The sequence below is a fragment of the Neoarius graeffei genome, chromosome 20 (genome assembly GCF_027579695.1).
Source record: "Neoarius graeffei isolate fNeoGra1 chromosome 20, fNeoGra1.pri, whole genome shotgun sequence".
NCBI classification, from domain to species: domain Eukaryota; kingdom Metazoa; phylum Chordata; class Actinopteri; order Siluriformes; family Ariidae; genus Neoarius; species Neoarius graeffei.
This window is the reverse complement of record NC_083588.1, coordinates 23,201,489-23,213,216: the sequence shown is the minus strand read 5'-3', so window position 1 is coordinate 23,213,216 and position 11,728 is coordinate 23,201,489. Positions and strand designations below refer to the sequence as shown.

General features: G+C 40.1%; 1 protein-coding gene across 1 annotated transcript in view; it reads left to right on the top strand.

The window, feature by feature from the left end:
• The first annotated feature begins 44 nt into the window (after positions 1-44).
• The window catches only part of LOC132869210 (RNA-binding protein with serine-rich domain 1), a 46,376-nt gene continuing 34,692 nt past the window's right edge, over positions 45-11,728 (top strand). The window contains exons 1-3 of the mRNA XM_060902543.1: positions 45-95; positions 8,298-8,453; positions 8,640-8,831. Coding sequence (XP_060758526.1) covers positions 94-95; positions 8,298-8,453; positions 8,640-8,831 — 350 coding nt within the window. The 5' untranslated portion in view covers positions 45-93. The remainder of the gene's footprint in view (positions 96-8,297; positions 8,454-8,639; positions 8,832-11,728) is intronic.

The window sequence follows — 11,728 nt, the reverse complement described above, 5'->3', positions numbered from 1 at the left end:
AAAAGGTCGCACGATATATGACGTCATCGCGTTGCTTACGCCAACAAAAGGCGACACTGGGTTCAGCGGTCGGACGTGTTGCACTTCAAGAAGATGTGAGTTCAAATTTAGACTAGTTAATATCTTTAAACATTGAAATAAACAGTTGCTTCTCTGTGTTACGTTAATATTTATTTCAGATTGTTAGTATTGCGTAAATATAAATGAGCTAAACGATACGATTTATTATTATAGTTCTGACATTTGTCGCGCGAATTAGTTGACTAGCTCGTTGTTTAGGCAAGCTAATGGTTTGCAAGACTGAAATTGACATATTTAAACACAATCTTGCATTCATAGTGTGTATATCAAAGTAGGAGCATAATGAAGTATAGCTTAGTCTAGGTCTATACTGCTTTGGATAACTCCTTTGTGAATGAATGAAAAGTGGTCAACCATGCAACGCTGTTAGCAAGTAAGGGCGAATACATTTATTTGAGACCGTCATCAGTTTCGTTGGATTAATTAGGTGAAGATTATTGATTGAGCCTATGTTCGATGAGCTTTGTAAATAACCAACTGGATAGTTTTTGGTTACTGGCTGGCTGAATTAACTTCCTTTGAAGCTTTTGGAAAAGCGAGGCAGGCTTAGCTTAGCATAGCTGTAGACAGACCAGGTGGTGAACATGTATCGCTAATGCTAAATAACGCGGATGTAACATTTCTCCTTATGTTACGCGTTACAAATCATAAATTAGTTTATGAGGCAGATTTTGCGACTCGTGTTGTAATAGTTTGTACTGCGTTATCAAATTCTCATACCATAGCGCGTTTAAAAAACAAAACGCAAGTTGTTTACATTAATAGCATTTAGCAGGCGCTCTTATCCATATCAGACATGCGAAAAAAAATCCCAAGAACAAACCGACTATAGAATATAAAGATAAAAATGTAACGAAAAAATTATACACATCTGTGAATATGCATTAATAGTGCTAAAACGAGAATTTTGATTAATGAAAATAAAAACTGTGCAAAAGTGGCAGTATTGAAAGGAAGATAAATAAAACCAAAAACTCTAAAGGTGCAAAGTGATTAATGGCAGTACTGTAAATAAATAAGCTCTGATGGTATAAAGTTACAGGAGGACCAGGGTTATAGACAGGCCTGTATAGCAGAGAGGTCAGAGATCTCGGTCAGACAGAGGTGAGTTATTGTACAATATATGATGGATTGGGGCGGGAAAGATTTTCTGTATGACAGTGAGGTGTCTTGCTCAAGGGCACTTCAGCCATTCCTGCTGGTCAAGGGGGTCAAACCAGCAACCTTTTGGTCCCAAAGCTGCTTCTCTAACCATTAGGCCATAGCTTTCCCATAACCTTTACGTTATTACTGTGACCTTATGATAATGTAAATCGTCTTGCCAGAAAAGGGGTGTGCAAAAATAAGCTATTTGCTAGGTAGGACAGTTTCTGATATGAATTTCTGAATATGATGAGCTTTTGATGACATGCTGCCTAAATTCTACATTTGAGATCAGATTTTCAGGCCAATTTGGGTAGAACCATTAATCTGACACCCAAATCCAGCAATCCTCAGAGATCTCTCTTAAAAGTTTCCTAATGGATCGCAGTAGAGATGATGCCAAACTGATACCTAATATTTGTATCAGGTCATCCCACCAAAAACGTGGATCTGATATTGGAGAAAACAAGCGGCGTTAAGAGTACTAAATGATTTTACTCAATTAAAAGTCCTGTTACTACTGTGAAATTGTACTTAAATTAAAATTACTTGTGTAAAAATCTGAAATAAAAGTAAAAAGTAACTTTAAAGTGCATATCATGGGTAAATTCAGGAGCAAGATCAATGTAATTCTATTTTATATTAAACTTTGGTCAAATATCTGTTACCTTTTGCGCAATTTTTTTTTTACCTTGCGTGATGCCAGAAAAATTCAGTTGAAATCAAGCCATTTGAGGCGAATTGGTCTGCCTCTGAAAAAACTTGGCATTTGGATTCCCCGGGAAACATTGATTTTTGTGACGTCACGTGTGGGACGCCTCCCTCTGAATCCTACGTCGGCACTAGTTTGTTTTATGTGAAAACGACCTGGTGGTTTTCTGCAAATTTCTTCAACATTATCACGTAATTATTAAAATGGTTAACAGATGTATCGTAGGAGGGTGTAGCAACACCAATCTTGATGGGATTAGTACTCATCGTTTTCCAAAAGACCGGACAATGAGAGAGAAATGGGAGCACTTGGTCTACACAGGCTGTGCACTGAAACTGTGCAAGCTCGCGCAGCCTGTTGGCGCTTCCGCAGGTAAAGTCATGAATCTGGCTCCAGACTCCCTTGGGATTTTTCTAGATGCGTTTTGTTTTTATTTTTTTCTGCTGTAGACAGATGGCCTTGTGCAAAATTACCCTTCTGGATGAGTGTATAAAGGGACATACTTTCATATTAAAAAAACAAAATTGGTCAAGAATATGCACTTTTAAGATTTATTTCAGTAAAAAATACTGGGGGGGGGGTTATTTATTAAACTGTGGTTGGGGAAGTGCACATAAATTGGCCCTCATTTATGAAACGAATGTCCAACAGAAAACTGTACATGTGGTCATTTCCACACAAAACTCGATATTTATTTATCCATGTGGACATGACCGAAAGCTACAGTCAAACCTCACGTCAGGTCTCTCCTCATGTACACAAGTTTTGAGTAACTTCAGCTGTGTGGTGCAGCAAATTAAATCTGGCTGAATGGAGAATTATTAGACTATATATTATGACTGGTATCTAAGCATTTACAGCCACATATCACTTAAAATATGTATGGCAAAATATTATATTTTGTAAAGGCCTACAAGGGCTGTGATGTATCCCTAACATAGGCTAAATAGGTATCTTCAAATTATTTACAGTTAACGAAGTTAACAGACCTTTTGGTGCAAGATATTTCTTTCATTTTGAGAGAGCCTAATTGTCTATGCTACTGGTGACAATTACAAATAAAATTAAGGAATTAAAAACAATGCGTAGACTAACTGATTTTGCAATGTGATAGATGCTTATTCAGTCACCTATTTAAAAAAGAGCTTTGCCAATCACTGAATCCTGTCAGTGGCACATCTGGCTCTGTTAGACATCTACACATCTGTAAGAGGAGAGTTTTTTTTTTTTTTAATACAAATTTTCATTTGTTTATTTAAAGTGGAGAGTAATGTATGGCTATCAAGTCCTTTTCTGTCCCAAAGCATTCAGGGTGGTGGTGTGGTAGCGCAGGGGGTGGAGGGGACACACACACAGAGCTTGCTGTTGCCTGAATCTGGGGCTCTGGGCTGGTTTGTCTAGCTGAAGGCTGAACACCACTGGTGCCTGGCTCTGACTGATTGATTTGAAACAGCATTAAACTGAGGAAATAAAGATACTTCACAACTGTGTAATTTTGGCAAGTTTGAGATTTGACCATCTTTTGCTTCACCTGTAAAGATCTGCGATATAAGCTATTATATTAGACTATTATATACAGTATAAAGGCTATACATATCATGGATGTTTACATTAAATATTAAAACATCAGCTGGAGTTTGTCAGTGGCAACACTACTGACTGCAGTGGTGATTTCTTTCCATACTGCATTTTCTAACTTCCTATGATACTACTTTTCAGGCTACCAAATAAAAATTAGTTAAACCGGTGTGGGGGGGGGTTCGCTTCTTGGCCGTATTATGCCCCTCCATGTCATAAAGTCTGGGGGTATGGCCTCTAAATTAGGCTAGCCTTAATAAATTCTTTGGTGGTGGTAACATGGTATGAAGAATTCCAGTAGGTAGGCAGCAAAAAAAATTTTTGCTCCTTTAAGATCACCGAATATTTACGGAGGAAATTTTTTTTTTTTGCCCATTCAAGATCACCGGGTATTTGTGGAGAGAATTTTTTCAGACAGGCCATATAAAAACCCATACATTACATATATTATAAGCCTTGCAACAGTGTAATTAATTTTACAGCAAATAATTTTATTTGACATGCAAATAATCTAATGCTTTAGAAAAATTTAATATCTGACACAGAACAAGTTCATAACTTTAATGTTAAGTATCAAAATGTCATTAACATTTGACACACAACACAAAGTTCGGTATCTAAATCAAATCCTCCATTTAATATGTCAAGAACTATAGATCTGCACTGAACAACTTTTAATAATCTTTCTAACGCTACATAGGACCAGAAAAAAAATCAATGTCTAACACAGAAATATATAACTTTAAAGTATCAAATGTGACAAACTTACAACGTACAACATGACATTGTAATATCTGCAAAAAGTAATACTGAAGCAGTTATTGCATCCAAGCTACAGAGTTAAATGTGAAACTTGAGTCAAGTCAACCTCTAGTTCATCAGCACCGGCACTAGATTTCGTGTTCCCCCTTGTATCATGTGTACGAACGAAACCATGTACGTGACTTAGATCTGCATCCTCATCTACGAACACACTCTTGAAAGTTTTAGAACAATCAACGTGCACCATTTTATTGCGTATTTTAGTGTCGTTATTCACTGCTCTAGATATTAAAAACAACTTGCAGTCGGCATGGTCGTAGGATGCCATTTTAGCAAACACGCTGAACAACTGAGGAGACGGCAGCTTTCTTTTCACCATGTCAAATGGACCAATTGCTAGGTGCTACATGTATTGGTTTTGGCAACAGTCAATGGAGCACTTGCATGTGACGTCACAGCCGATCCAGATTGTGACAGACTCCATCTTGTCGGTCAAACGCCATATTCCGCCTTCTACTTCTGCTTTTACTTCTACCTTTTCTTCTGGAAAACCCTACTATATACAATTCTACTACAACGGCTGCAGCTACAAGCCCTCCCTACCTGTGCACGTTTTTTATGTTTTTTGTGTGTATTTTTGCGTGTTGTTCGTCTGTACCGGACTTCAATATCCACTACAACCGTATGGACTTACTGGACATTGGTTTCCAGCAGAAAATGACGGTTTGTAGCGATTTCCATCGCATGCACAACATTCCGGACGAGAAAAAAAAAACATTCCGGATGAGATAGCGAGACCAGCGGGGTCTCCGTGGATTGTTAGGGGAAGCAAAGCGAAGGAGGCGGCGCCGGGAGCAGAAGCAAAAGCGAGGCTGCAGGCAGAGCCGGCCTGTTGACTAAGCTCAGAAAACAGCCACTCAAATCTCCACTGCTAAGCCTCTACCTCTCCAACGCCAGATCCATGTAAACAAGATGGACGATTTGGAATTACCTTATTCTATTTTATAATCAGCTGGTCAGTGCTATACTCAATACTTAAGTGACTTACCCATCCAGTGAGGATTCTTGTTTATAAGATGCCACATCTGAGTTGCTGACAAATCCTGAATTTCTGTAGAGATAACTGTCCAGAGATTTATAAGCACGCAGTGCTTCACCACTGAACAGCGAGGGAAAGTTAATATGAGGTAATTATACACGTCCGGGTATTCCGCTGGCAGTTCAAAATCCGGTCGTGAAAACTCCGTCCGGAAAGCCATAAGGGTCACAAATCTGTAGATCGTTTATTTTAGACATGTATCTAGTTATCTGTTCATTAGAAAAATGAGCCATGTAGTCCGTCGGTTGAAATTGATCCATTCTGTACACGAGTGCAGCAGTATTCAGCTGTGTTTTTGACCGACAAGATGGCGGTTGTGTACTTTCCGGTCACGTGACTGCAAGATCTCTATACAGGTACGGTATATGATAAGGGCCATTTGGCAGGCCTTAAAGTTTTTAATTAATTAATTAAGCAAGCAAGCAAACTACGTATGGTTCACCTGCAAGTTTCTTGACTTTTTATACCCAGCCGGGTTACCGCCAACAAAGAATTTTTTTAAGGTTGGCCTTAAGAAGATTTAGAGGTGTAATTATTTAAATGATGGGTTTTAGCTGCCACATTATATCGGCATCCTATTGTTCTTGCACTGGTGAGAGATGAACATTTCATGAATCGCAAATGAGCCCAGTCATATGATGTCTGCATTCAGATCTGTGCTGGTTTCTATGCTTGGTTGATAAATGAGGGCCACTGTCCTCTAGGACCTTTTCCAGGCAATGCAGTCAGGGCAAGAGCACATGTATAAAGTTTTTTTATTTATTTCTTTAAGATTACCTTTTTTTATACAGTTGGTATTTATTACATTCATACAAATGTTTGTTTGATAAAGCACGTTTTTGCTTACAGATATCTGAAGGTAAATTTGTAAGCTGTTTGAATGCTTACACATTGTCAGTGTTTACATTAAAAGATTTATCCCATTTTCATATTGTAAACATGGTACATGAAGGGTGCACATATAAGTTTGATTTAGTCTGATCATGCATTATTGACTGAAATGTATTGAGCAACATTCCAATGCAACCTCAACTGACACCCAAGCTGACGGATTTTGTACCATGTCATCTCCAGAATAGAAATGATAACAAAAGGAAACTTGAAAACATAATAAGCCGATGTTATAACAGGAAAGATGAGGTTGTATTAAACTTTTGATTCCGATCATTTATACTCCTACATAGCAAATCCTTTATCAGGTGACCTGAGATAAAATATAGACCAGAGCAACAAAGTACTAATGTAACACTCCTGATGTCATTGCAACTATACTTTTACTGTTATTTTAAGGGTTGTTTTACAATCAGGGTACGCAAGCTAAAAATCACATTTAACACTTATTATCTTCAATATCAAAAGGCTTGACTAAATAAACTTGGTTGTTTATTGTAGCCCTGTGATAGCTCTATTTACCATGCAAAAAAAAAAAAATTTGGTGATAACGTTATTTTTGGTGAATGTATGGCAATATATGTTCTATTTAGCAAAATTACTCGTGTCATTTAGAAAAAGTGCTTTTTTGACCACAGGTAGCTCCAAAAGGGATGCACTTAAATCATTCTTTATACCATAAAACAAATATTTGGTTCCATATCATTGGAAACATAGTTAAGTTTTAATGTTGAATGCCAGTTTTCAGACTATTTCGATCAAATTAGTATGTAATTGTGTCAAAAAAATTTCCTCTCCGAGACAGCTAATTTTTCAATATAAAATAACATATCTAAAATGATTATTTTCATCCTAAAATGTGGTCAAGATATTGGGACATAAATGTTAGAGACAACTAACACAAAGCTTACAGCCTTATATTTAAAAGCACTATGGAAGTAGTGGATTCTGAATTGTCAAAAAAAAAGTACTTTCCGAGAATCACTTAATTTGTTTCTCCCAGCCCTGCTTAAAGCTACACTTAATCTTCATCTTATAGCAGATTACACAAAACTACCATACACGTGTCAAAAAATTACCTGAAATCTGTTCTTTAACTTGTCCTTCACTTAAAAACTGGTACAAGAACCAGTTCGAATCAATTTGAATTTTGGACCCCTGTGACACAAACTTTGTACCCTGATTGTAAAACAACCCTTAATGTATTTCCTTGTCAAGCACCTGCAGACTCCATTAGCCACTATTGAAAGGTTTATGCCATCTGTAGGTGACTGCATGTTAAAAATGGAGGCACAATTTTTGTAAAATGTTTGTTAGGGTGGTGATGTAGTTACTTTTTCACTCCATGTTTGTGTGTGTATGATGGCTGCTTTGCATATCGTGCGTCCATTTGGTGCGCTGGCATTTGGTATGCACGTGAACCATAGGGGCAGTGTAGAAGCAGTATAACCAAATACTAGTTTCTTCGAGTGTTGCCATGTAAATTATAAATATCCTGCAAATCCAGAAGTTCTATACAGTCTGAGTTCTCTGGTATGCCCTCTAGTGGAATCTTCCAGTAATATGCATAGTACATAGGCAAGTTTGTGAACAATTACATTCACGGTGCAGCCGGTTGTCTGTGAAATACGTAGTTAAAAAGCAACTATATCTCTTTCTGTACAAGTGCATTTTGGTAACGAGTTAGTCAGATGTGATGTATATTTTCCTCCTCAAAACAGTGAAATGTACAGTCACTGTTTATAGATTTAACAAGAAATGTATGTTGATTGATCTAAAACAAATACGTGTGTGTGTGTGTGTGTGTGTGTGTGTATAGCACATCTCAGTTAAAAGTAAGCTGTTTTATTTTGCTTACTGCTGATCCAATGTGCAGCCATGCTGGAATTCCGAGTTGAGGGGTTGTACTCTTTGGTTTGTCCGAGTGTTTGCTTAAGTGACTCTAAAGCAGGTCTTTCTTGTCCTAAACATCTGAAAACCTGACATCAAAATATGATGCATCATTAATTGAAAAATATTTTATTTCCACAGGGCTCCATCACCTACCAAACGCAGGGAGCGGTCGGAAGATAAAGCTCGAGAGAGGGGCAAAGATAAAGCTGTGGTGAAGGAAGGTGCTGAGAAAGAGAGGGGTAGAGACAAGAACCGCAAGCGACGCAGTAATTCCACTGGGAGCAGCAGCAGCAGGTCAGATCTTTGCAGTTTGTCTGGTTACAACTTGATTCCTTACAGGGGTGTGTTTTATAAACTTCCTTACTTATTTAGTATACTTTTAACTTGATGCTGCTGTAATAGGCCAATTTCCTTCTGGGGATGAATAAAGTGATTGATCCATCCTGCCCTCACATGGTGTGCCTTGTATTCTTAATTTAGGTCTAGGTCCAGTTCCAGCTCCAGCAGCAGCTCTGGTTCCAGTTCAGGTTCGTCAAGTGGCTCCAGCTCTTCTTCAGGCTCTAGTCGCTCTGGCTCGTCCAGTTCATCACGTTCCTCCAGCTCCTCTGGCTCCTCAGCATCACCCAGCCCGAGCCGACGTCGGCATGACAATCGCAGGCGGTCGCGTTCAAAGTAGGCTGTTTATTCAATTCTTGTATTGTTGCTGTCATATTTTACTTCTAAATTAGTCATTCAAAGATACAAAGTTTCAGTATTTATAACTTAAAGTAACTTGTTCTCATACATATGGAATGCTTTGAGTCTGCTTTTTGATAGACAATGGGGCATATTTTAAATGGGAAATAACAATGTAAACATGGTAATTTTTTGTAATGTTTAATTGCTTCATATTGTTGACCTTTGCTTTGAGTTACTCTTGATACTTTAAGCACCTGGATGTCCATCATGTGTACATGCAGGTCGAATGCTTGTATCAACAAAGTCACCTGTGACTTGGGTGATGTATGCCCCTTGCCCCAGCACTAAAGTCACTTTTGCCTAGGAAGTGACCTCTTGGCAATCTTCTCACAAGTATTCTGAATGACTGCCGAGCTCTGGCAGTCATCTGAAATTCATTGAACTGTGGTTACATATGTAACCATCATTCTATTTCATTTCTACTGACTGCCAGAGGCGGTGCTTTAAGCACCTGGATGAGTAATACCAACAAGGTCACAAGGAAGACCTACTTGCTCCTTTAAGAGAGCTGTGAAGGAGTAGGAAGAATGGCTGTTGCTACTGGGTCGTGAGAGACCAAATTAACACTATAGGCTCTTGTAAATGTGCAGGTTGTTGATCATGATGCAGCTGCACAGATATGTGAAAGAGGAACCCCTCGTAGGGCCGCCTGTGGCACAGACACTCCTTGTTGAGTGACCCCTCACATGAGGGATTGGGAGACCACTGCCCCTATTGAGGTATTTCACCCACGTGACCAAGTCATGTGATGCTGCCATTTTGGACGGCACGGCTCGAATCAGTTTGAATGCGAGGAAGGCGACAAACGAAAAACATAAAAGAAAAAGGAGCGAGATGCAGAAAACACCTTCACTATCCAGCGACGTAGGGCATTTACAGGGCGAGCAGAGGGAGAGGTATTTGCAAAAATTGAGGTTAGCAGGCTTAGAGAACGATGTTTACCTGCTTCCACCAGGATTGTTAACTGACAGCTAAGATTTGTTCACATTTTCATTTACTTTCGGTCCTCAGGATAAACAAAATGTTATTAAATGTCATTGAAATAACTTCTTAGTCTGTTGAGACATGGCCCGTTATAAATTTGCTGTTACCAGGCAATAACCAAGAACTGTATTATTAGGGTCGGTGTAGTTGTAGCAGTGTATTAGCAACTAGCTGTTAGCACTAGCTAATGTCAACAACATAATAGCTGGTATGTTACTGTAGCAATGTTTACATTCAGTCATTTGGATGACTGTTAAAACCTTTCAGTCTCAAGTTTTTCCTTTACTGGATTTACTAGTTTACTGAGCTAGCGCGCTCGGGCAAGCTGGGAGCTAGCGCGCACTAGCCTGCCGGCGCGCGCTAGCCTGCCGGCGGCCGGCGCGCACTAGCTCAGTAAACTAGTAAATCCAGTAAAGGAAAAACTTGAGACTGAAAGGTTTTAACAGTCATCCAAATAACTGAACGTAAACATTGCTACAGTAACATACCAGCTACTGTTGTTGACATTAGCTAGCTTGACGTTCAAAATGGCGGACACCGGGGTGTCACGTGAAATACCTCAATAGGCATCGACGGTAGCTTCGACAATCCACCTTAGCTGCTGTTTGGACAAGGCATGACCTCGCCTATGCCCTGTATGACAGACAAACAGTGAGTCTGACTGCCAGAAGTCAGCATTGGTTTGAATACAAGTCTTTAATGCTTGCACTGGGCACACTAAGTATGCACTCTGCCCCTGCTCAACCTCTTGAGTTGGGGACTCAAAAGCTGCCAGACTGAGGGGCTGGTTTGTGTAAGAAGATGAAAAGGTCTTTTGGAGAAAGGAAGGGTTAGGCTATACCCCTGTGTCACCAGGATTCCAATGTTGGGCACATTTGGCTCACTGATGAGGCATGCAACTCACCTACTCATCTGGCTGAAGCCATGGCTAAGAGAAAGGCTGTCTTCATAGACAAATACTTAAATTCCAACCTCTCTAGAGGTTCAAATCGGGGTTGACACAGTGCCTTTAATACAAAGGGCAAGTCCCAAGAGGCTACTGGGTTCCTCTGAGGCAGTCTTAGACTTTGCACACCTTTAAGAAAGCATGTCACAAGAATATGGGACCCAACAGTCATTCCATCTACCCTGTTATGCACCTCGTGATTCCCACTGAGGATCCTGTCTAGAGTGGGCAGTATTAATGATGGTGGAGGGAAAGCGTACAGTAGCCAGTCTGGCCACACATGAGCCAGTGCCTCTTGGCCCAAGGGGCTTGTTGCTTCCCCCACACAATGCCAGAGGGGACAGTGTGTTGTTGCCTGTGAGGCTAAAAGATCCACCTCCGCCTTGCCATATCTGTGCCAAATCTCTTGTACCACCTTGGGATACAGCCTCCATTCCCCAGGATAGGGGCATTGCTGGGATTGGTGATCTGTTGCCCTCTTCAGAGTGCCTGGAAAGTGTATTGCCCTCAGGCTCAATAGGTGAGTATGGGCCCCCAGTAATAGCTGTTGCGCTATCCTTAAGGACTATTTGGACCTGGTGCTCCCTTGGTGGTTTATATGGTAGATCATAGATTTGTTGTCAGTCCTTATGAGGACGTTTCCCTACTAGCACTGGGAGGAAATGTTTTAGGACAAGCAGAACAGCCTGTAGATTGAACACATTTCTGTGTTGTTCCTGCTGCCAAGGACTCCTCTGGTCTCTGACCATTGTGCATTGCCACACTGCTCCCCACCCTGCTAGGGGGCATCTGTGGCCCCAACCTCTCTTCAGGAAGGTATGGACCCTAAAGGAACACCCTGGGTGCGATGTTTTCCTTCTCCATGGGTGAAGGCATCTTGGGCAGCTGGCACTGACTGACC